At 41.2% G+C, this 26,416-nt stretch overlaps 1 protein-coding gene across 2 annotated transcripts in view; it reads left to right on the top strand.

Moving 5' to 3' along the window:
- ZNF410 (zinc finger protein 410) overlaps positions 1-26,416 on the top strand; it is a 45,141-nt gene that overhangs the window by 12,825 nt on the left and 5,900 nt on the right. For both annotated transcript variants that reach the window (XM_047795490.1, XM_047795491.1), the window contains 9 exons: positions 1,398-1,533; positions 5,269-5,484; positions 7,384-7,575; positions 11,282-11,432; positions 12,466-12,647; positions 18,616-18,705; positions 21,392-21,517; positions 23,046-23,186; positions 24,594-24,721. In XM_047795490.1, the coding sequence (XP_047651446.1) occupies positions 1,398-1,533; positions 5,269-5,484; positions 7,384-7,575; positions 11,282-11,432; positions 12,466-12,647; positions 18,616-18,705; positions 21,392-21,517; positions 23,046-23,186; positions 24,594-24,721 (1,362 nt within the window). The remainder of the gene's footprint in view (positions 1-1,397; positions 1,534-5,268; positions 5,485-7,383; positions 7,576-11,281; positions 11,433-12,465; positions 12,648-18,615; positions 18,706-21,391; positions 21,518-23,045; positions 23,187-24,593; positions 24,722-26,416) is intronic.

The following is a 26,416-nucleotide window of genomic DNA, read 5'->3' on the forward strand; positions in this document are numbered from 1 at the left end:
CCAGATCCTTAACCCACTGAGTGAGGCCAGGGACCAAACCCACAACTTCATGGTTCCTAGTCATATTCATTTTCGCTGCACCACAATGGGAACACCTTATATATGTTTTTTAAATAAGTGTAAATTATTACGCATTTAGGTAACTACATAATGACTAAGTTTTACTTTACATATATGACATATACATGTATACATGTATAAATATTTAGTACCACAGACCATTTTAAAAAATTAATTTTGTATTTATATAAAAGTATTTTCTTTCTAAATGTGATTGGGGATTTAAAATTTTTTGATTTTTATTCATTTTTCTCATTTTAATTTTAAAACATCTGTGTTACTTAGTGGAAAGATCACTGGATTTTTTTTTTTTTTTTTTTGGCTTTTGGCTTTTGGCTTATAACATATGCAACCACAGCATATGGAGGTTCCCAGGCTGGAGGTCCAGTCAAAGCTACAGCTGCTGGCCACAGCCACAGCCACAGCCCCGCCAGATCTGAGCTGCGTCTTTGAGCTACACCACAGCTCATGGCAACGCCAGATCCTTAACCCACTGAGCGAGGCCAGGGATCGAACCCGCAACCTCATGGTTCCTAGTCGGATTCCTTTCTGATGAGCCACAAAGGGAACTCCAAATCACTGAATTTGGAATCATGTTACTGAAGTCTGAAGACTGACAGTGCGCCTAACTAGTGATATGTCCTTGGACTAGTCATTAGTGTCTTCAACTTGGTTCCTTATCTTTAAAATACATGTTCATTCTCACTGAGTTATAGTAAGGATTTTTTTTTTTTTTTTTTGGCCGAATCCATTGCATGTGGTAGTTCCTAGGCCAGGGATCAAACCTATGCTGCTGCAGTGACATTGCTAAGCCCTTAACCCACTGAGCCACCAGGAAACTCCTATAGTGAGGATTGAAAGAGCCAGTGTATAGAAAAGTGCTTTGTAAAATTTATCAGTACAATGCAGTTTAATTTTGTAATAGCCACCTTTTTTTTTTGCCTGTGGCTTGATGTGGGATCTGAGTTCCCAGACCAGGGATGGAATCTGGGCTGCAGCATTGAAAGCACTAGGTCCTAACCACTGGACCACTAGAGAACTCTCTGTAATAGCGAATATTTTAAAATAATTTTTTTTATCATTTCTTTTTTATGGAAGATGATAGAAGTTAATTATGTAATTCTGTTTTTATCTGGAACAGAACACTTGATAAAAATAGTTTAAAATATTATTTTGTAGTTAATCTAGTTTTTTCTATGACTAAGGCTGAAACTAGTGAGCCGTCAAGACTTAATTACATCATTGCCTTTTGGTAAATTCAGAGATTTGGGTCCATTCCTAATAACCAGTATTATTTGTTGTCTCTGTACCACTACCCCCTCCTCTTTCCCCTCCAGCTCCTGGTACAGTTTGTTCAGAATACATCCATCCCTTTGGGTCAGGGGCTAGTGGAATCAGAAGCTAAGGACATTACTTGCCTGTCCCTCCTTCCAGTGACTGAGGCCTCAGAATGCAGTCGGCTAATATTACCAGGTAAAAATTAAGATCTCTTGTTTGTCTTAAGAGATAAGACAAACAGGTTGTAAGAGCTTTGTTTGTCTTAAGAGATAAGACAAACAAGTCGTAAGAGCTTAGCCTACTGTGGTATTGGTGGAATAAGATAACTGACTTTATAACTAACTAGTAGAACCTATAAAAATTAGGAATCATGGAGGAAAAAAACCATGGGAGTCATAAGTAAATTGATAGTTTAGTCATAGGAGTGGATATGAACACCTGTAGAGCATGAGAGTGAGAAGAAAAGGAGGCCAAGGCAGAACTGCATGGAACTCCTTATTCAAGATACAGAGTGAGGCAGGAGAACCTGTGAGGCAGGGAAGCAAGAAAGGCTAGAGCAATAGGAGGAATACTGGCATGGAGTGCAGGCATAGAACCCAAAGGAATAGTCAGTGTGATAAATGCTTCTAAGAGATGCAGTGAGATAGGGGCTATCCCAGTGAAATAGGTTTGTTGAGGTTGTCATTGACCTAGGCAGGACCTATTCCTTGGACAGTGAGTGGAAAGCCAAGCTGCAGTGGGGGAGGTATCAGTGTGAGATAACATAGTTGAGGAAGTAACTGTACTTTCTAAAGCCTCTCTTGCTGTGGGAAGGAAAAAGGAGGACATAAATTAGATGAAAGTGCTCTTTTTAAAGATCTGATCTATTATTATACTAAGAGTAAGGAGCCTATTAGAGAAGTTGCAAAGAGGAAGAGTGGATAATTGGTAAGGAAGCTCCAGGAGAAGTAGGAGGAAGTAGAATGCTGAGCATGGGTAGTGAGATTAGCTTTGGATGGGAAGAAGGAGATCCTATCACTTGACTGTTACTTTTGGATGAAACAAATTCTTTATTTTCTGGAATTGGGAATATTAATGTTAAATCAGACAAGAGTCACCTGTTGGTGACAACTTATTTGTTATAAAGTCTTCTAGTTACTATCCTCTAGTGGTTGTCTTTTTTCTTTGATTTTTGTAGTGATTTAAGGGCAGCTGTAGTCAACCAACCAGTGTTGATTTAAGTTTTCTCTCTCTAGTTCCTAACTTTCCCACATCTTGCACCTCTCAGCTCCCATTTTTCTGCTGGTATGTTGGGAGTCTTTCCAAGTCCTTTTGGATATTCAGTATGTGAAAATTTCGATGTGCTAGTAAGTTTTGATCTTCATTAACCTTTTTTTCTTGAATTTTTCTCTCCCAATTTTATTTATTGAATAAATATTTTAACAATAATTAAAGAAGTGAAAATAGGAACAAAAGCATCCCTCTTCTTTTCTATATTTATCTTCTTTTAGTTTGGGGGTTTTTTTGTTTGTTTTTGCTTTTTAGCGCCACACCTGAGGCATGTGGAAGTTCCCGGGCTAGGGGTTGAATCAGAGCTGCAGTTGCCAGCCTGTGCCACAGCCACAGTAATGCGGGATCTGAGCTGCGTCTGCGACCTACACTACAGCTCACTGCAACACCTGATCCTTAATCCACTAAGCGAGGCTAGGGATTGAACCCCCATACTCATGGATACTAGTCTGTTTTGTAACCCACTGAGCCACCGTGGGAACTCCCTACCTTCTTTTAGTTTTAATTTTGATTTGAAATATTTTAGGTAATCAGTTACAAATAATAGTAAATGAAAACTGATGTACTCTCCTCCTAGCTCATGAAACGTAATATTACAAACACAAACGTATCTACCTTCCTAATCTCATTATTTTCCCTCCTAAGTATGTGTGGATCATTCCATGCATGGCCTACATGTTTTCTTTTCAGTTGGGATATATGTTTGATACAGAAAAGTACAAAATTATATGGGTATACATTTTGAAGAATTACTATGAGACACCTAACCACCATGAAGAAGTAGAACATTGCCAGCTTCTGGCCCTCCATGGATTCCTCCCTGTTAAAGACAACCTCTGTTCTTTCATAGGTCTCCACTGTCTTCAGTTTTTTTTTTACAATTACTTCTTTGTTTTCCAAGTTTAACCACCCAGTCTTAAGTAGTGAAGGGTTTGTTTTGTTTTGTTTTGTTTTTTAGGGCCGCACCCAAGGCATATGAAAGTTCCCAGGAGTAGGGGTCGAATTGGAGCCATAGCTGCCGGCCTACATCACAGCCACAGCAACCAGATATGAGCCACATCTGTGACCTACACCTCAACTCACGGCAATGTCAGATCCTTAACTCACTGAGCAGGGCCAGGGATTGAACCTGTGTCCTCATGTGTACTAGTTGGGTTCGTTACCCTTGAGCCACAATGGGAGCTTGTGAACTTTACTAAGAATTGTTTTTTGGGGGTAAAATCTATATAACATAAAATCGACCATCTTAACAAGTTAAATTTTTTACCGTTTACCAAGTAATTTACCATTTAACCAGTTCTGTGGCATTAAATACATTCACATTGTTATACAATTTATTAGGATTTGGATGGCAGTACTGTCCCTAGGCTTCCACTTTATTCCTAGAACCTTACCTGTTAATCTCCTTAAAAGAAGAAAAAATGTAACCAGCTTTTTTTTTTCCTTTGGGTGTGCCCGTGGCATGCAGAAGTTCCTGGGCTATGGATCAAGCCCAAGCCACAGTAGTGACACAGTGTCAGATCCTTAACCACCAGGGCACCAGGGAGCTCCTAACCTGTCTTTTATAAAGATGAATGAAAATGTTGAAAACTTTGGATGCTTCAGCAGTATAGTGCCATTCCTCCTTATATTGCAGCTAAAACCTTTGGAAATTCATCCCCTCCCCTAGAATGAAGTTCTAAAAGCAAGAATTCTGAATTATTTCTTTACATCTAGTGTAGACCTAGAACTATAATGAAATATATTGTTGATTCTATACAATTTCAGTTATTTCCCAGGCTGTGAATTTTTTTCCCCCAGTGACACATCAGAACTGTCACATACATGTTATAAAAATCAAAGAGAAACAGTGAGATCCTGCTGTGTAGCACTGAGAACTATGTCTAAATACAATGCAGCATGACAATGGGAGAAAAAAATATGTATACATGTATGTGTAACTGGGTCCCCATGCTGTATAATGGAAAAAAAAAAAAGTGTGTTGGAAATAACAATTAAAAAAAATAAATAAAAATAAAGTTAAAAATTAAAGAGAGGCATCCTTTCCTAAGAATAATAGTTTAAAATTTAGATCCTATTCTTGAGTTAGCATTTATTGTATAACTATATTTTTCAAGGGAAAAAGTACTGATTTGGGGCCTCAAAATGACAAAGGTTGAGAGTTCACATTGTGGCTCAGTGATAACAAACCTGACTAGTATCCATGAGGACGCAGGTTTGATCCCTGGCCTCTAGCAGTGGGTTAAGGATCTTGTGTTGCCACAAGCTGTGGTGTAGGTTACAGATGTGGCTCAGATCTGGTATAGCTATAGCAATGGCATAGGCCCCAGCTACAGCTCCAATTCAACCTCTAGCCTGGGAACTTCCATATACCACAGGTTTGGTCCTAAAAAACAAAAACAACCCCCCCCCCCCAAAGCGATCAAGCTCTAAATTTGGTCGTCAGAGGAGTCTGTTCCTCCCATTTTAGTTGACTCCCTTTAGAGCTTTAGTTGGCTTTAACTCTCTGTTCTTTTCTGAGGTAAATTTTGTATTGGTAAAATTAAAATGCTGTCTGATCCTATGAGGGTGTTAGCTACTAAGGGTCAGGTGCTCTGTATCAGAATGGTAAATTCCTTGGAGATAGGTGCACATAAAACTGTGGTATTTTCTTTTTGCTAGATGATACTCCAAATCATACTAACCCCAAAGAGGTCCCTTCCTCGGCTGTGTTGAGAAGCCTTCAGGTGAATGTGGGCCCAGACGGAGAAGAGACGAGGGCTCAGACTGTACAGAAGTCTCCAGAGTTTTTGTCCACTCCAGAGTCTCCTAGCTTGTTGCAAGATCTACAACCAAGTGATAGCACTTCTTTTATTCTTCTTAACCTAACAAGAGCAGGTATTCTTTATCCTTTTCTGACCTACCTCATGCTTAAGGACAGAACTGGGGGGAATAGTTAACTTAGTCATACTTAATATGGAAAGAAACTGTCAATATAGTTTGGTGATCAATTGAATGTGTAGAGGGAGAGGCAGACTAGGATGACTCAAAAAGTTCTTGTTTGGGGAATTATGTGTTGTTGTTCACTAAGATAGTGGACAGAGGGGAGGGAGGATGGGTTCCAGTTTATGCCTGATGATGTTGAGATTTCACAGGGACATTTAGGAGGAAGTGTCCTTCAGAGAGTTAGAAACAGGAATTTAGCGTTCTAGGGAGGTCTGGTGTGAAATAAGTAGTTTTAGTGCTTATCAGCATTCAGGAAAGGTATGAAACAAAAAGCATGGATTCTTTGATTCAGGAGTTGTCTGCAGCATCAGTAAAAAAGAAGGCAAATCTGAGCCCCTGAAAAAAAAATTAGGAGGGTAGCAGAAGAATGGAAGAAACAATTAGGGTGATCAAGAAAAGAGAACAAGAATGGTTTGGGGGAAGCCAAGGGAGGAAATGTTTTAGAGTAAAAGGTACTAAATCAGGAGTTCTCATCATGGCTCAGAGGAAACGAATCTGAGTAGCATCCATGAGGATGCAGGTTCCATCCTTGACCTTGCTCGGTGGGTTAAGGATCCTGCATTGCCATGAGCTGGGGCTTGGATCCCGAGTTGCTGTGGATGTGGTATAGGTAGGTGGCTAGAGCTCCAATTTGACCCCTAGCTTGGGAACCTCCATATGCTGTGGGTGAGGTCCTAAAAAGACAAAAAAGAAAAATAAAGGTACTAAATCATGCCAATACCACAGATTGGGCCAGTGAAATGAGGACTGGGAAGTGTATGTCTGGGAGCTCAGCAAGAGCAGTTATTTTTGTGGTAGTAGAGATGGAGCCCACGGTTAAAGAGATGGGGAGTGGATGGCAGGTGACATAGTAGATACACAAATTAGAAGTTAAAAAACATTCTTTGAAGGAACAGGTGAGGAGGTTATATTCATAGACCTGGGATTTTCTATTTTATTATTTTTAGGGCCACACCCCAGGCATCTGGAAGCTCCTAGGCTAGGGGTCAAATTGGAGCTGCAGCTGCCATCTACACCACAGCCAGGTCTGCGACCTACAGTGCAGCTCACAGCAACACGGATCCTTAACCCACTGAGCAAAGCCAGGGATTGAACCCTCATCCTCATGGATACTAGTTGGGTTTGCTACCACTGCGCCACTGTGGGAACTCCTGGATTTTCTCTTCTTTTAAAGTAAAGATGAGAAAGACTTGAGCTTGGACAAATTTAAAGGCCGAAAGGGGGCGTTCCCAGTGGCTTGGTGGAAATGAACCAAACTAATATTCATGAGGATGTGGATTAAAGATCTGGCGTTGCTCTGAACTGCAGTATAGGGCACAGACATGGCTCAGATCCTGAGTTGCTGTGGCTGTGGTGTAGGCTGGCAGCTGTAGCTCTGATTGGACCCCTAGCCTGGGAACTTCATATGCCACAGGTACAACCCAAAGAACAAAAAAAAATAAATAAATTTTAAAAAGGCTGAAAGGGAAGCTGTAAAGTGCCCACTAGGGAAGAATGGGTTAAAGATGAGAGAGGAGATAACTTAAGAATAGGATTGGGATCCTGTAGGTGAGGGTTAGCCTGGTTGCTAGGAAAGAGGGCTTTGCCTCTGAAACAGGAGGAGGTAAGATAAAGACCAGCCTGTCAGCCTGGGGTGGAAAGGTGATAACCTAATTTTACATGAGAACAGCTGTTTGAGGTGAGAGGTCAGAGTCTGGAATAGCTGATTCAGGACACAGAGAGTTTCTGAGCCAATGTCGATCAAAGGATTACTTGATGGCTAACTTTCACATATCCTTTTGTTTATTCCAGGTCTGGGCTCTTCAGCCGAACACTTAGTATTTGTACAAGATGAGGCAGAGGATTCAGGGAATGATTTCCTGTCCAGTGAGAGCACGGACAGTAGCATTCCGTGGTTCCTCCGGGTTCAGGAGTTGGCCCATGACAGTTTGATTGCTGCTACTCGTGCACAACTGGCAAAGAATGCCAAAACTAGCAACAATGGTGAGACCCCTGTGACATTTTCCTTTCCAGTATTCTGTGCAGAGATTTTGGTAATATAATGGCTATATTTTTCAGTTGGATATAATCTGAATTACTTTATTGGTGAGAGCAGAAGGCTAGAAATGTGTAAGTTGTTTGTCTTATTTTCTATAAAATAACGCAGCCATGCCAAATTCATATGCAGAATCAACTAAACTAGCATTCTCAATTGTCAGCTTTAAATAATACCAAGCCAGGAGTTCCACTGCACTGTGGTGCAGTGGAAACAAATCGGACTAGGAACCATGAGGTTTCGGGTTCGATCCCTGGCCTCGCTCATTGGGTTAAGGATCTGGTGTTGCCATGAGCTGGGTGTACGTCTCAGATGCCACTCAGATCTGATGTGGCTGTGGCATAGGCTGGCAACTGTAGCTCTGATTGGACCCCTAGCCTGGGAACTTCCATATGCTGCAGGTACAGCCCTAAAAAGCAGGTACATACATACATACACAAACAAACAAACAAATCAAGCCAGAGTTCCTGTTGTGGCTCAGTGGTTAACAAACCTGACTAGTATCCATGAGGACATGGGTTCCATCCCTGGCCTCACTCAGTGGGTTAAGGAGCCAGTATTGCCATGAGCTGTGTGTAGCTCACAGACATGGCTCTAATCTGGCATTGCTGTGGCTGTGGTATAGGCAGGCAGCTGGAGCTCTGATTCGATCCCTAGCCTGGGAACCTCAATATGTCGTGGGCACAGCCCTAAAAAAAGATAAAAGACAAAAAAAAAAATTCCAAGCCCTTTTAAAGGAAAAAAATTTCCTAGATCTTGGTGTTATCTTGAATTGTTTGTATTGTAATGTTCCTTATACAAGTAGCTTTTACACCATTATGAAATCAAAAGTTTTATCAATTAATAGAAATACAACTACAAAACTAATGAAAATAAAATTAAGTCAGTGGGGCAGATGATGATGTGTGCTAAAATTAAATTACCAATCATGGCTATTCAACAATTAGCAGCTACCATGGTGCTGCTTTTCTTGTGGTGGAGGGTCGGGAGGGAAGTCGGAGGGTGGGACCGTTTCATCAGAAGACCTCTGAATATCCAAATAGGGTATGGTATGGTTTCTTTTGAGTCCAGCATGCCTGTGCTCCTTACTCTGTGCCACTTTTTCTCCATCCAGTAATTTTCAAAGTGTGGTCCCTGGATCATCAGCATCAGCAGTAATTTAGAAATGCAAATTCTCAGGCCTCATCTAACTGAATCAGAAACTTGGAAGTTCTTAGTAAGCCCTCTTTGTGGTTACGGTGCATGTTAAAGCTTGAGAACCATGGCTTTATTCAAACCAACTCCTGAACCACTGCAAAACCCTTGCTTATGTAGCATGCCGTAATACTTTTTTAGATCTGTCTCTGTATTTTCTTTTTTTTTTTTTGTCTTTTGTCTTTTGTTTTGTTGTTGTTGTTGTTGTTGCTATTTCTTGGGCCGCTCCCGTGGCATATGGAGGTTCCCAGGCTAGGGGTTGAATCGGAGCTGTAGCCACCGGCCTACGCCAGAGCCACAGCAACGAGGGATCCGAGCCGCGTCTGCAACCTACACCACAGCTCACGGCAACGCCGGATCGTTAACCCACTGAGCAAGGGCAGGGACCGAACCCGCAACCTCATGGTTCCTAGTCGGATTCGTTAACCACTGCGCCACGACGGGAACTCCCCTGTATTTTCTTATTAACTTGTGACAAGGTAATACAACAACAGATTGTTGAGGTAAGGTACACACTGTCATTACCACAAACATATTATCACTTCCATCTCAGTTGCAGTGTAGAAATATTTTAATTCTGTATGTGATGCTGTATACTAGGAGTCAACAAAGGGCCAAATAACCACCTGTTTTGTAAATGAGGTTTTATTGGAACACAGACATGCCCATTAATTACAAATTGTCTCTGGCTACTGCTTTGGCAAAGTTGAGTAGTCGTGACAGAGACCATATGACTCTCAAAGCCAAAAATATCTGCTGTCGTGCCCTTTACAGAAAAAGTTTACTGACCCCTGCTCTATCCAGTACTTTCACTGGAAATTTTTTCCCAAATGCAAAGACCTTTGCCACATAACTATAGGATCTTTAAAGTGTTTACAGTATTATTCAACATGTACAGTATGAGGTATTGAATTTCTCTGTCTCTCCTTCTCTCTGTTGTGTTTTTTTTTTTTTTTTTTTTTTTGTTTTGAGAAGTGGTTCATCAGATGACCACAAAATATTTAAATCTATCATTGGCTAAGGTCATTTTAAACTAACCTGTCTTCTGCAAGCACTGCTTTGTTTTCAAAAACAAAGTAATTTACAGAACACTCCTTTGAATGATTTTATAAGGACCCAAATGCAAGGCAACTCACTTTTCCGAAGGATTATTTTTTCTGTTTTATGATTGTATCAGTGTTCTTATTGTATCTACAAAATTGAATGCACACAGCCCCAGCTGTCACCAGTTTTAATCTCCGGATTAGCTGGGGTTTCTACAGACCTTTCATTAGAAATCAATTAGCTGGAGCTCTGGAGTTGGTGGGAAAGTTCTGTGTTGTTTAAAATTTGCCCATGTTTCAAGTAAACAAACCAGAAACACTATGTGGGACAATATTAAAAAAGAACAAGTTAGTATTAACTAGCAAAACGGCATCTTAGGTTCCGCTTTCACCCTTGAAACACTTAGTTTATGACTAGCATTTTGTGTAGTGAGGAGAATGCAGGGCAGGAGATTAATAAATGGGAAAGAAGCTGTCAGTTTTCCAAGGAGTGTGATAGATATAATATATTATCCTACTCTTGGCTTCTGAGAGGGAAGTTTGGAAATATGGATCTTATTCCTAAAATATGTGTAGTAGAAAGATAAATTCCATATGCTTACTATAGAATTAAGTGATTGTGGATGTTTTTCTCTATTGATGTCCAGCTGTTTCTTGAAAATGAAAGAAAGGGTGTACCACCTACTAAACTGGAATTAAAGATTTAGTTAACTGATTTTGTTTAAATTAAAGGGAGGCATTGCACTGTATGCTCCTTTCCTCCCTTCCCTTCATTCTTTTGAACAAGAAACTGAAGGTATATTCTGTAACTTTTAAGATGTGATTAGAAATTTTTAAATGAGCTGGGTTTTTGCATTCTTAAATATTTTGTAACTAAGGAGCGGTAGAAATCAGAAGATAATTCTTATTCTCTAAAATGGTAGAATCAGTCAAATTGACTTCAGAAAATAGAAATCTGAGAATGGTCATCTACAAAAGAAATTACTTCTCTAAGTCCCTAACTAAGCCAGATTGGCTGTTCCTCCTCAAATACAAGTTTTTATTACCTAGAGCTTTAAGTAATCTTCTGTAGCACCCCTCTCTTGGTGTTGATATACCTGCTTCCTCACCAAAATAGGTGAGGAAATAGGTTTAACTCTGCTTTTTGATATGAATATTTTGAACATTTCTTAACATTTGCCAAAGGGCCTACTCTTGTGAAACAAAGCATGATAGTTTTGGAAGTTTTGGAGGCGGAGTAAGTGGGGTGATGGGGATGTAGAGCACTCTCACTTCTGTTGTTAGATGGATATAAAGAGAGCTGGGAAAGACGAAGATAGATGATCTAATTACACTCCCTGGGAGTGGCTTTATTGTTTAACCCAAAGTATCTGAGCACACTCCTTCCCTAGATTACAAATATGTGACTCTCTTACAGGAGAAAATGTCCACCTTGGTTCTGGTGATGGGCAGCCCAAAGATTCTGGACCCCTTCCTCAAGTGGAGAAGAAGCTCAAGTGTACAGTTGAAGGGTGTGACCGGACATTTGTGTGGCCAGCACATTTCAAATACCACCTGAAAACTCATCGGTGAGCAAATCTGAGATTTGATACCTGGAGCTCAAGAATGTTGATGCTTCTGAAGAAACTTGTTCCCCTACTTGACAAATTAAAGGAAGGCAGGGGCTCCGGCTCACTTATGCTTAGGATGTCTTTTGTTCTTTAATAGAAATGCATGTATTGTCTCATTTACCTTGTTCTTGACAAATATTTAATAAGACATTTGGCATATAAATGTCTTAGAGCAAGAGTTTTCAAATCTTATTATAAAACATAATTTCTTAGAGCTTGTCTTGTGGCTCAGTGGGTTAAGAACCCAACATTTTCTCTGTGAGGATTCGGGTTCAGTCCCTGGCTTCACTCAGCAGATTAAGGATCTGGTGTTGCTATAAGCTGGAGTGTAGGTTAAGATGTGGCTCAGATCCTGTGTTGCCTTGGCTGTGGTGTAGGCCTCAGCTGCAGCTCCAGTTCAGCCCCCAACTTGAGGACTTTCTTCCTTATGCTGCAGGTGTGGTCATTAAGAAAAAATCCAGGAGTTCCCGTCGTGGCGCAGTGGTTAACGAATCCGACTAGGAACCATGAGGTTGCGGGTTCGGTCCCTGCCCTTGCTCAGTGGGTTAACGATCCGGCGTTGCCGTGAGCTGTGGTGTAGGTTGCAGACGTGGCTCGGATCCCTCGTTGCTGTGGCTCTGGCGTAGGCCGGTGGCTACAGCTCCGATTCGACCCCTAGCCTGGGAACCTCCATATGCCGCGGGAGCGGCCCAAGAAATAGCAACAACAACAACAACAACAAAAAGACAAAAGACAAAAAAAAAGAAAAAAGAAAAAATCCAGAAAACATGATTTCTTAGAGAACTTTAAAAAAAAAAAAAAAAGCTAATATATAGGCTCAGGCCCCACTCTAAACCTATGAAATCAGTATTTCTAGCAGAAGGGCATCTAGTTTTAACAAACTTCATGTGATTCTTCTATTTCCAGATTTGGGGTTTACTGTCAGTCTTGAGTGTCAGTAGGAGCTTTGACATATCCTCTCTAGCAAAGAGTGATTTTTTTTTCCCCCCAGAAACGACCGCTCCTTCATCTGCCCTGCAGAAGGTTGTGGGAAAAGCTTCTATGTACTACAGAGGCTGAAGGTGCACATGAGGACCCACAATGGGGAGAAGCCCTTTATGTGCCCCGAGTCTAGCTGTGGGAAGCAGTTCACTACAGCTGGAAACCTGAAGAACCACCTGCGCATCCACACAGGTGTGTGCACCCCCAGCGTTCCCCCAGCTCGCCCCCTGCTTGGCTCAGCACTTGCGCGCTATCCTTAGGAAAGGCTCTGAGATGGGACTGGAAATGAAGGTTGGGCATGTTGCTATAACTCTGAAGATGGGATTTCTTTTTTTCTAATGCCTCATGGCCCTTTTCAGTTCTTTCAGTCAAGTTTTTTTGTCACCTCTGTGTGAGGAACGGACAGTATTGATTTTGGCCCCTAGTAACCTTAAGTAGGAAGGGTTATAAGACCATCTCTGATAATAGTGATATGATGAGATGTGGACAAAAATGAGTCTTTCCAAATATCTTCAAATGTTACACGGTTGTAATTTAGGCCATTAATGTTTATTGAGTTACACAGACCACACAGGTTCTGTTCTAGGCACTAAATGGGGTAAGGTAAGGGGGAAATACAAAAGTTAAGATTAAGTTTGCTTTTTTGTTAGAGCCTCACAACCTGAGAAACAGAGTGGAGAAGTGACTTGTTCTGGGTCAAACAGCATATTAATATCAAAGGAGCAAAATAAATATACCCTGACTTCTTAACCTAAAAGTTTAAGGGTGACGTTCCAAGCCATTTGGCCAAGCTGTGTTAAGTCTCTTGCCAGATTAATCACTGAACCCAGACTACTACCTTAGGATGTGTAACTGTTTTTCTCCACTTTCTTGCCACTTTCTCTTTCTTTTCCTCATTTATTCTTGCATTGCTAAAATGACAGCAGGTACAATTAAATGGCATTTAAAAAGTGAAACTATGAGTTCCCATTTTGATGCAGTGGAAACAAATCCGACTTGTATACATGAGGATGCGGGTTCGATCCCTGGTCTTACTCAGTGGGTTAAGGATCCAGCGTTGCCATGAGCTTCGGTGTAGGTCGCAGATCTGGTGGTGGTGTGGCTGTGGTGTAGGCCGGCAGCTACAGCTCTGATTAGACCTGTAGCCTGGGAACTTCTATATGTCACTGGTGTGGCCCTTAAAAAAAAATAAAAAAATAAAAAATAAAGTAAAACCTAAGCTGAAGCTACATTTATTCTGGGCATGTCACTGAGTCCCTCTAGATTGACATTACCACTGGATATGTTTAGGGTAGAATAGCTCTGTTTTCAGCTCTTTCTTGAAAGAGGAAACAGTACTTACTCCAAGAAAGATTTTGAATGAAAGTGAAAGAAAAGCATATAGTTGAATAGATGCCTGCTAGAGTTCACTACGCCTCATTAAACTCAGTAATTCTTCATCCTTGTGCCACTTGTCAAATTTGTAGCATTAGATAAAAGTAAACTTTTTTTTTTTTTTTAATGTTTAGGGCTGCACCTGATGCATATGGAGGTTCCCAGGCTAGGGGTCGATTTGGAGCTGTAGCTGCTGGCCTACACCACAGCTACAGCAGCACCGGATTCCTGACCCACTGATGGGGCCAGGGATCAAACCTGCATGGATGCTAGTCAGATTCGTTCTGCTAGGCTGTGACAGGAACTCTGAAACTAAACATCTGTTAAAATGCTTTCTTTTATTCAGAGTATGACCTGAATTTCTGTCTTCATTCTGACTCTTGCCAACTCTCCCTTGTTAATCTCCTAATCATTGGCTAATTTCAGAATTTGGGGTTTCTCTTGTTTTCTTGTTATACTCTCTCATTACAATCTCAGACCTTAATTTAATCACTTCTTCCTAGATGCCTCACAGATTGAATTGTAATAATTAATATAATAATAAATTTTAGCATTAATTGAGGCAATTTAATATATACCAAGCATATATATATTCTTTAATCTTCAGGGTACCTTCATGCTTTAGATAGTGTGTTTATTGATGGAGGAACAGAAGGTTAGAGAGTTAAGTAACTTGCCCAACATTATGCAGCTAGGAAGTGGCAGAGCTAGTATTTGACTTCTGATCTAAAGGTTTTCTTTTTTTTTTTTTCTTTTTAGGGCTGTACCCACAGCATATGGAAGTTCCTAGGCTAGGGGTCCAATCGGAGCTACAGCTGCTGGCCTACACCACAGCCAGAGCAACATGGGGTCCAGGCTGCATCTGTGACCTACCCCACAACTCATGGCAATGTCAGATCCCCGACTCACTCAGCAGGGGCAGGGATCAAACCTACATCCTCATGGATATTAGTTGGATTCCTTTCTGCTGTGCCACAACGGGAACTCCCAAAGGTTTTATTTTCAATTGCTGACAACTCATTTTATCTCATATGTCAAAATCAACCTCATCCTACTATATAGCACAAGGAGCTATATCCAGCCAGTTTTGATAGAACATGATGGAAGATAATATGAGAAAAAGAATATATATATGCATGACTAGATCACTTTGCTGTACAGCAGAACATTATAAATCAACCATAATAAATTTTTTTTTAATTGACCATTGTGGCTCAGTGGTTAAGGAACCTGACTAGTATCTATGAGGATGTGGGTTTGGTCCCTGGCCTTGCTCAATGGGTTAAGGATCCGGCGTTGGCCATGAGCTGTGGTGTAGGTCGTGGATGCAGCTCAGATCTGGGGTTGCTGTGGCTGTGGTGTAGCTGGCAGCTGCAATTCAACCCCTAGCCTGGGAACTTCCATATGCCATGGGTTCGGCCCTAAAAAGAAAAAAAAAAAAATTGACCTCAGATCTTCAGTAGTAACAATGGTAATTAAAGCTGCCAATTTTAGTGGCTTTACCATGAGGATTTACTACATTCTAGGCACTGTACTTCTTATATTTAACTTGAATCATTTCATTTAACCCTCAGAATAATCTTTTGAAATTGTATTATGTTAACTTTATAAGTAAAAAACTGATTTTCAGAGAGATTAAATATCTCCCCCGTACTGTAAGCCGTAGTACCAAGATTTGAACTCAGGGTTAACTGGCTCATGCCTCTTGAACCTCTTTCTCTTCTTTTATCTCAGCAAAATCACTATACTCTTAGTTTCCAAATACAGAGGCAGTCTCCCCTAAGCCAGCTTGATGCAGAGATTTATGTCATTAGATTCCAATGAATATTTTTTGAAATCTCCTTTTCCTGAGGTTCTTGAGTTCATCTTGTTAAACATTTAACTTTATTAACTGGAGTTTTCTGTTTTTCCTGCCATTTATTGTCATATGTATGAGTATGTTGTTCATTCAGCAACTTTTTGAGTGTGTAGCATTTGGGATCAGTGTGAGAATATATAGATATATACTTTCAAAACAGTTACAGACCAGTGGAAAATCACAAACATTAAATGAATCACTGAAAGATAGTGTTATCTAGAGCTGCACTGCTTTCTCCTTCAAGGCCGAGCTCCTGTATTGTCACCATGCCAGCTTACTTACTGAGTTTCTGTGTTTCTCCTTTAGCCTCTCACATTGTCTTACTCTTAACAGTTCTGACACCAGCCATGTTTTTCCCCACAGAAAGGAATTCTCTGCAACACCAGCTGGGTATCTACAGTTTAATGCAATTCTGACACTCTCTGGAGATAGCATCAGATTCCACAGGTTAAGGGCTCAATCCCACAAGACTGCCACCTACTTCAAATGTTAATTGCAAGTAGCAAGTCCCCAGGTTACTCAACAGCTTCTCTGTCACCTGGCTATCAGTTGGAGGTTCCCATGACCCTCCCCTTTGGATTCAGTTATTTGCTAGAACAGCTCACAGAAGTCAGGGAAACACTTAGGTTTACCAGTTTATTATCTAATAAAGGATATGATGAAGGATATAGATGAGCAACCAGATGAAGAGGTACAAAGAGTGAAGGCTGGAGGAGTCCCAAGCACAGGGGCTTCTCTACCTGTGGAGTTGGGGTGTGCCACTCTCCCGGCACATGGATGTGTTTACCAGCCTGGAAGCTCTCTGTACCCGGTACTTTAGAGATTTTTATGGTGTAGACATCATGGATCATTCACTAAATTTCCAGCCCCTCTCTCCTCTCTGGAAAATGAGGGTAGGGCTGAAAATTCTGCTTGGTCATTCTGATGACCAGCCCCCATCCAGGAGCCCACCAAGAGACACTGCTATCACCGAGGAAGTTCCAAGGTTCTCTGTCAGGAAACATAGTCAAAGATCAAATGTTAGAACAAAAGATGATCCTGGTACTCTTATTACTTAAAAAATTACAAGGGTTTAAAGAGCTCTGCATCAGGAACCAGGGGTAAAGACCAATATATGTACTTATTTCACACTTGTCATTTTCTGAACTTGCTCTCAGTGCTCTCAGTTTCAAGGCTGTGCTCATACTAGTCCTTGTGCCTGAAATTTCCTTTCATCTTAGTCATCTTTTAAAATCAACTTAAATTCAGCTTCTTTAAAAAAAAAAAAAGTTAGCATGAGACTTCCCTGGTGACCTAACAGGTTAAGGATCCAGCATTGTCACTGCTGTGGCGTGGGTTCAGTCCCTGGCCTGGGTACTTCTGCATGCCATGGGCCCAGCCAAAAAAAAAAAAAAAAAAGATGATAATAAGAAATCTTCCCCTTTCTCAAAGTGGGTTAAGGATCCAGCATTGCCACAAGCTTGAGGTGTAGGTTGCAGATGCAGCTTGGATCTGGTGTTGCCATGGTTGTGGTGTAGACCAGCAGCTGTAGCTCCAATTTGACCCCTAGCCCTGGAATATTCCGTGGATGTGACCCTTAAAAAGGCAGGAAAAAAAGAGAAATTTTCCCCTTTCTGAATGCATAGAGCACTTCTTTGTATAGGAATTTGCATTAAAGTTATTTATAAGTACATTTATATCTCACTAGCTTGTGACCCTTGGAAGATAGTGACTGCTTCTCTGATTTTTTTCACTTTTTTTTTTTTTTTGCTATTTCTTTGGGCCGCTCCCGTGGCATATGGAGGTTCCCAGGCTAGGGGTCGAATCGGAGCCGTAGCCACTGGCCTACGCCAGAGCCACAGCAACTCGGGATCCGAGCCGAGTCTGCAACCTACACCACAGCTCACGGCAACGCCGGATCGTTAACCCACTGAGCAAGGGCAGGGATTGAACCCGCAACCTCATGGTTCCTAGTCGGATTCGTTAACCACTGTGCCACAACGGGAACTCCATCTTTGATTTTTTAAAATAACAAAGTAATACTGTAGAAAATGAAAGTTAAAGAAAAGCATGAAGAGGGGTTCAGTTATGGTGCAGCAGAAATGAATCTGACTAGTATCCATGAGAATGAGGATTCCATCCCCAGCCTCGCTCAGTAGGTCTGAGATCCTGCATTGCTGTGAGCTGTGGTGTAGGCTGACAGCTATAGCTACAATTTCACCCCCTAGGTGTGACCCTAAAAAGCAAAAATAAATATATACATAAATAAATATATATGTATATATTTAAAAGCTATTTTAAAAAAAGAAAAGCATGAAGAAGAAAATAAATCATCCATAATGCCACTATCAGGATATAACTACATTGTTTATAAATACATTGTTACAGATTTTTCTGTGTACCTCTGACTAAACATTTTTGTTTGCTTTTATAAAATGGAATTATGTGGGAGTTCCCCTCATGGCTCGGTGGTTAACGAATCCGACTAGGAACCATGAGGTTGCGGGTTCAGTCCCTGCCCTTGCTCAGTGGGTTAAGGATCCGGCGTTGCCGTGAGCTGTGGTGTAGGTTGCAGACGCGGCTCGGATCCCACGTTGCTGTGGCTCTGGCGTCAGCCGGTGACTACGGCTCCGATTAGACCCCTAGCCTGGGAACCTCTATATGCCTTGGGTGCGGCCCTAGAAAAGACAAAAAATTTAAAAAATTAAAAAAAATAGGGAGTTCCTGTCGTGTCTCAGTGGTTAACGAATCTGACTAGGAACATGAGGTTGCGGGTTCGATCCCTGGCCTCGCTTAGTGGGTTAAGGATCTGGCGTTTGCCGTGAGCTGTGGTGTAGGTCACAGACACGGCTCGGATCTGGTGTTGGAAGCAGGAAAAGATTGATAAGAAAAGAGATTGGTAGTCAATGCATCATAAGATTGAGTCTTTATCTCATTTTCTGTCTCTAGGAGAGAAGCCTTTCCTCTGTGAAGCCCAAGGATGTGGCCGTTCCTTTGCTGAGTATTCTAGTCTTCGAAAGCATTTGGTGGTTCACTCAGGTACTAGAACCTGTGCCATTCATAGATTTGAGGGAAGGAGGAGAGCCAAAAGGATAAAAGATTATGGAAGTGTGGTATAAAAAAATCTAAAAAGAAACATTGACCACAAATTTTCCTCCTCATCATGACAGAATCAACAATAAAGGCCCTTAATACTTGCATTCAAAGGGTCATATAATTAATGGAAAAAAAGCCTGTTATTTTAACTGAGCCATTGGGCTACTTTCTAATAGAGACCTTTTTCTGAGGTCAGCAAATTTATTTGGCACTACACTGGATGCTTTGTAAGTTACATCAGATACGGTCCATGGAAGTTATTCAGAGCAGAGATTAGCCAAGGCAGAGGTGAACTCAAAGTAGAGAGAGATTCTAGAATGGAATCAGGTAATTGTTCAAATGGCTAGCCAAGGGAAGCAAAAGGAAGCCAGAATGGGAGGAGTGGCGAGAAGGAACTGGAAGTTATTCATGATCAAGACAGCAAAGCAATTCAGTGGGAGCAAGGGGGTTGGAGAGATACAATCAGTTAGGGCTGTGAATTTCAGAACTGAGATCCTAGAGGCAGAGCAGTTTTTTTTTTTAATACAATGACAAATTCTAAGCAGAGGTAGCACACTGATACCAGTGGATGAGATGTGGACTTCACATGTGTTTTGCTTGGTTAGAGTGTTGTCATTTATTTATTTTTATCTGTTATATAAAATTTTGTTAAATACATAAAAATAGAGAAAAAATACTTTTTCATATAACGGTAATGCTGTTATCATACCTATCAAAATTAATAATAACTCCTTGGTTTTATCTCAGACCCAGTTCGTATTTAATTTTTTTCCACTTGTCTCAAAAATGTCTTTTAAAGTGGATTTATTTAAATCACAATTCAACAAGATCCAATTGTTGCACTCGATTAGTAAGTCTTCTTCAATCTAGATCTGTCTGTGGAGTTCCTATCGTGGCTCAGCGGGTTACAAACAAACCCAACTAGTATCCATGAAGATGTTGGTTAGATCCCTGGCCTTGCTCAGCGGGTTAAGGATCCGGCATTGCTGTGAAATGTGGTGTAGGTTGCAGACACAGCTTGGATCTGGCATTGCTGTGGCTGTGGCCGGCAGCTGCAGCTCTGATTCCACCCCTAGCCTGGGAACCTCCATATGCCTCACATGTAGCCCTAAAAAGCAAAGAAAAAAAATAGATTTGTCTGCATGTGCTTTTTTGTTGTTGTTGTTTTTCATGCTGTAAACTTATTGCACAACAAAGTCAGTCGTATAGTTCATCCCACGTTCTGGATTTGTTGGTTTGCTTCCTTTTATGTCATTTAACTTGTTCCTTTATATTTCCTTATAAGTAGAAGTAAGACCTAAAAGCTTCAAAGGTTCAAAGATTTGGGCAAGGATGTGTTATTGTATAGGCGGTTGTGTTTCATTTTGCATCACATCAGGAGGCACACAGTGCTTTGTTGTCAAAACTGATCAGTTCAGATGATAACACCCTGATCCCCGAATTGTAACATTCGCTAGCAGTCTTTTGCCATATAGTTTTATCTCTGGTGTCTGAGTGGTTTGAATTTATTTCATTAGGGTTGTAAAATGGTTATTTTTCTAATTCTGTTATTCATACACATTCATTAGCTGGAATTCTTCTGTGTAATTGGTCTCTATCAACTGGGCCTATTTAGTAACTTGCACACAAAAGGCAGGAAAAATGTGTAATTCTTTTAATTGTGAGTTTTCAGAATAATAATTGGTGCTCTGGTTACTTCCAGTAGTATCATTTTCACTGCTTTTTCTCTCTCATTAGTATTATTTTGAATTCATGTGTTCCTGTATAATCATTGTATTTCAATCCATTAGAATTATTTTTTAACTGTTTTTGAACATATAATGCTTATACCTTAAAACTCAACCATTGTAAATATACGCATCAGTGATTTTCAGAAAATATATAGCAGTGTGCAGTCATCACCACAATCCAGTTTTAGAACCACTCGTATCACACCAAAAGTTCCTTTGAACCCTTTTGCTGTCAGTTCTTGCTCCCACCCCCAGATCCAGGCAATCATTGACCAGCTTCCTGCCTCTACTGGAAATTTTCTGGCCATTTCACTTAATTTTGCTACCTACTAGTCCCCTGTAGGCATAAGTTTTTGACTCTGCTCCAAGTGTAGTTGTCTGGGTAGGCGGAGTGGAGATTGAGGGTTTCAGCCTTGAGGACGTTGGGAATAGTTTAGATCACTGTGTAGAAGAACCACTAGTACAAATGCTGAAGACTGAGAGTTGTGGCAGGAGATGGGATAAAGGCTTAGGATGAATCAATCCTGTATTGGAATCCTTGAGGATAGTACATGTTCTAGAGGTCCATGGAAGACTATCTGGAAAAGGGAAGTAAATACTCTGTGTGATCTTCTACCTGAGAAGTCGTTTGGTGAAAGCAGTAGTAAGCGGGTCTGGAAGTACCAGAAACTGGGAGCAGTGAGCATGCTAAGCCCTCCTGGTGTATTCTGCCAGCCTTCTCTCACACACGGAAGATTGAGAGGCTGGGGGAAGATGCGGAATGGGAGAAGGAGCAGCCTCTTAATGTTTACTTTAACATCCTCAGGGCTTCTCCATCTAGGGCTTGAGTCCATTCTCCTGCTGTCAGAAACGTACCCTGTCATTTTGGCACCCTTGTCTTAACCTGGTCTGTGTTTCAGGAGAGAAGCCACATCAGTGTCAAGTCTGTGGGAAGACCTTCTCTCAAAGTGGGAGCAGGAATGTGCACATGAGAAAGCATCACTTGCAGATGGGAGCAGCTGGGAGTCAAGAGCAAGAACAAACTGGTAAGAAGAGGGTATAGTGGAGGGTTTTATTTGGGGGGTTCAACAAGCCAAATAACTGGAGTGTCTGATAGGGAAATTTTCTGATTCTGCTTTGGGTAGAGAGGCTGGTCTCATTTGATGGACTAGTGGTTTGCAGTGTAGCTGTACAGTAAAATCATTTGCAAGCTTTTAAAACATATTTTGGGAATTCCTGTGGTGGCACAATGGAAATGAATCTGACTAGGAACCATGAGGTTGCGGGTTCAATCCCTGGCCTTGCTCAGTGGGTTAAGGATCTGGCATTGCCGTGAGCTATGGTGTAGGTTGCAGACTTGGGTCGGATCCCGAGTTGCTGTGGCTGTAGCATAGGCCGCAGCTATAGCTCTGATTAGACCCCCAGCCTAGGAACCTCCATATGCCATGGGTGCGGCCCTAAAAAGACAACAAAAGACAAAAAGGCCAAAAAAAAAAGAAATAAAAAATAAAGCCTATTTTGTATCGCTTGTCCACCCCTCCCCCCCAGCCTACAAAACAACCTGATAAATGAGGTTTTGGAAAATGAAATCACAGCATCTACAATTTTAAAAGTTCCACTAGTGAGTTTGATAGTAACTCTGCTAACCCATGAACCAGGATTTGAGTATCACTATGATCAAGATTTCTGTATGACAAGAGTTTGTTTTTCTTTAGTGTGGTTTTTTTTTTTTTTTTTTTTGTATGACTACACCTGCAGGATGTGGATGTTCCCGGGCCAGGAATTAAATCCAAGCCTCAGCTGTGGCAACACCAGATCCTTTGACACACTGCACTGGGCCAGGAATCAGATCTGGGCCTCTGCAGCAACCCAAACTGCAGCAGTTGGATTCCCAACCCGTTGTGCCACAGTGGGAACTCCAAGCATTTTTTTACTTTTCTGTTGTGACTCCTCGTTTACCCTAACTTAAGTTTGAAAATAGATTTTTATTATTCATTTCCATATCTTTCCTTAATTGGTTGTCTTATTCCAAGTACTCCTTTCTGAGTACTTGGAATACCATTTCATATATTAATTATCCATATGCTGGTCATGAACAAGGACATTTATCCATGAGGCATCTAGGTGTATTTTTTTTTTAATTAATTAATTTATTTTTTTGTCTTCCTGCTATTTCTTTGGGCCGCTCCCGCGGCATATGGAGGTTCCCAGGCTAGGGGTCGAATCGGAGCTGTAGCCACTGGCCTACGCCAGAGCCACAGCAACGCGGGATCCGAGCCGTGTCTGCAACCTACACCACAGCCCACAGCAACGCTGGATCGTTAACCCACTGAGCAAGGGCAGGGACCGAACCCGCCACCTCATGGTTCCTAGTCGGATTCGTTAACCACTGTGCCACGACGGGAACTCCCTAGGTGTATTTTTGCTTTCCCAGAGTAAGTGAAATAGGAGATGACTTTTAAGATACAGATTAACTTCTAGTTCTAAAAGAAAAGTCCAGCTTCCTATGAAGGAAATGGAGACCAGGCACAGCCTTGACTGCTGTATGTCTTTCACATCCTATTCTCTGTGCAGCTGAGCCACTGATGGGCAGTAATTTGCTTGAAGAGGCTTCAGTAACCAGTAAAAACTTGGTGTCTATGAATTCTCAGCCCAGCCTTGGTGGAGAGCCCTTGGACCTTCCAAATACCAATTCTATCCTAGGAGTTGATGATGGTAAGACTTTCAACTCTCCTTTATTTGGGGAAAATGCCTGCAGCTAGGGACTAAGGAATGGGGTTGTCGCTGAATTGGAGGTTTTAGCTAATTTCATTTCCTCTGAGTGGAAATGGTACGATTCAATAGCATTTGTGTTCTTTGTCTCTGGGGTAGACAATGGATCTGTAAAAAAAAATTTTTTTCGTTGAAAAGATAATGTAACAAAAGAAAATTTTTAAGAAGAAAATTATCCATAATCTCCTAGCATTCTAGCCCAACTATTTCTATCTTTCCTATTGCAGTTATGGAAGAACTTAACTTTTAAAACATTTAAACAGAACATAACCAGGTTTTACAGAGGAGAATTAAAGCAATTTCTCCATACCTTCAAAAGCCATATCTTCTGGAGAAAAGAAAGGGCTCTCTAGGAAACAGTTGCTCCTCTCTGGTATAGAAATTTCACCCAAGTTACACAGGCCAGTCCCTCTTCTCTGAAAAACTTAACAGGTGAGGTCAGCATGCATTTATTCAGTGCCTACTGTGTGCCTGGCACCATGGGAAAGATAAAAGTAGAAGACAGGGACCTCAAAATCTAGTTGAGAAGTCAAAACTTACACATGGGAAACAACATTGAGTGACAAGAAAATAGTATATAAGCAGACGTCAAGTGATGTGGTATAAGCTAGAAAGCCCCTAGAAGATACTCTTAATTTATTTGAGAGCTAAATGCTTTTGTGTGTAAACTATTCCCAGAAGATTTTTGTGGTGATCCTGCTGATGACATTTAATCAGTCTGAGACCCTGTTTTCATTACTCATATCTCACTCGGTCAGTTTTGGGTATAAAGACATTGTCTGTGTAACTGCTAGGCCCAGAGTGTGCTTCCACAGTAAGCTTCTTCTGTTGCATAAATGATTCAGTTGATAAATGAAGCAGGAGGCACAGAAATTGCATGGAGCTACTTGGCCAGCCTTAAGGGAGAAAGCTTCAAGGGAGGATGGGACAATGAGTAGGAACTTAAGTTCCTGACCTGCACATATTGCTCTATTTATATCATTGCTAACTGCCTTAAGGGTTGGCTCTGCTTCCCTGATTTGCCTGCCTAAGAAGCTTTTGACCTGTTTTATATGAAATTTTAATCCAGCTAGTAGTACTGGATTAAATTTAGTATTACTCTAAATTTGTATATTGAAAAATGGTCAACTGTTGCATTGAGATTTCTTGCCTTTTCTTCCCATCTCCCTTTTGTAATACTTTCCAAGTTCACTAGTAGCATTTATCAGACAGAAATTAATTTGTAAGAAATACAGGACCATGAGATTCAGTTTTGGGGGAAATAGTTTTTAGAGTTCTTACTGACTTGATAATGAAGGTAAGTGTATCTGTGGATTCAGTTTGCATTGAAACATTTTTCTGCCATTTCAGAGGTGCTTGCTGAAGGATCCCCACGTCCCCTGTCTTCAGTGCCTGATGTGACACATCATTTGGTGACCATGCAGTCAGGGAGGCAGTCATTTGAGGTTTCTGTCTTAACTGCCGTGAATCCACAGGAGGTAAAACTGTCTCTTGCCCTTACTTTGTTTCTGTGGAGATTAATTTGGCAAATGATTGGGGATCCTTTCCTGGAAACTTTGACTAGAATATCTTCCCTTAAGATGTGTTTGGGTCCAGCTTCGAAAGGATCCTGAGTCTTAGGGTCTCCTGAGTTGGGAGAGGGTCAGTCGCAGCTGGGATTCTCAGTCCTAATTTCCTTTATACACATGCCCTAAATGAGATTGGCGTCTCCTGTTCTCTGCCTCACTTGTGATAAGGATGCTGCTTTTTTTTTTTCTTAATTTTTTAATTTTTTGGCCATGCCCAAAGCATGTGAAAGTTCCTGGGCCAGGGATCAAACCCGTGCCACAGCAGCAGCCCAGCGCCAGATCCCTTAATACGATGCACCAGAAAAGAATGCTGATGCTGCTTTTATTTCATAAATAACATTCTAGGACAAATGGTCCTTAAATCATTAAAAACAATGATCATTCATTAGTAGGGTCAGTTGCCTAGGAGACGCCAGGCTGAACCAATTGGGCATATAGGAATGTGTTCATTTGCCTGTTGAATAATACCATCTAAGTCAAAGAGGGCTTTAGGTTGATTCTAAGCACTCCTAACTCTATGTTTTTGGCTCTGACCCAGAAAACAGAATGAAAACCAGTTGGGCTTTTAGAATCTTAGGATATTTTATTGGTCTTGTGTCATGGAGGTGGATGACTTCATCGTGAGCTCATTTCATATGCATAAGTTTATGCCAAAACCTGTATAGCCTGGATCCCTTCAGTGTTATAGTATCTTTCACGGTGCTCTCTCATCTTTTCCCTTTTCCTTTCATTAAAATCTTTAGGCCAGAGTCAGCTATTATAGCATTCAAGTGACTCAGCATCCTGTATTGAATATTCTCAAGTTTTCTGTGATATTTCTGAGGATACCCAGGATTACAAGGCTTCGGGTGTGCATGTTAATTTTCTACCAGGATCTTTCCTTCTATTCATCATTGTGACCCATCATCTCAGTTTTGCTTATATCATTATTTTTTTGTCCATGCCTGGGGCCTGTGGAAATTCTCAGGCGAGGGATTGAACCTGTGCCATAGCAGTGACCCAAGCCACACACAGCAATGCCAATGGTCAGATCCTTAACCTGCTTAGTCACCAGGGAACTCCAGTTTTACTTATATGATATTGAAAGTTTTTGCAGAGTTCCCGTCGTGGCGCAGTGGTTAACGAATCCGACTAGGAACCACGAGGTTGCGGGTTCGGTCCCTGCCCTTGCTCAGTGGGTTAACGATCCGGCATTGCCGTGAGCTGTGGTGTAGGTTGCAGATGCGGCTCGGATCCTGCGTTGCTGTGGCTCTGGTGTAGGCTGGTGGCTACAGCTCCGATTCAACCCCTAGCCTGGGAATCTCCATATGCCGCAGAAGCGGCCCAAGAAATAGCAAAAAAAAAAAGTTTTTGCTGTTTGGTATCATTGGTTCTTTCCTAAGTCATCTGCTCCTGGTAACCATTTTATAACTGCTTTTTCCTTTATTTTTTCCCCTCTTCACTTATCTATTAAATTTTTTTATTATGGAAGTTTTCAAAGCGTATATATAGTGAGAAAGAAAATAGCGTAGGAGTTCCCTCCGTGGCGCAGTGGTTAACGAATCCGATCGGGAACTATGAGATTGCGGTCCATCCCTGGCCTCACTCAGTGGGTTAAGGATCTGG

This window comes from Phacochoerus africanus, chromosome 9 (genome assembly GCF_016906955.1).
Source record: "Phacochoerus africanus isolate WHEZ1 chromosome 9, ROS_Pafr_v1, whole genome shotgun sequence".
NCBI classification, from domain to species: domain Eukaryota; kingdom Metazoa; phylum Chordata; class Mammalia; order Artiodactyla; family Suidae; genus Phacochoerus; species Phacochoerus africanus.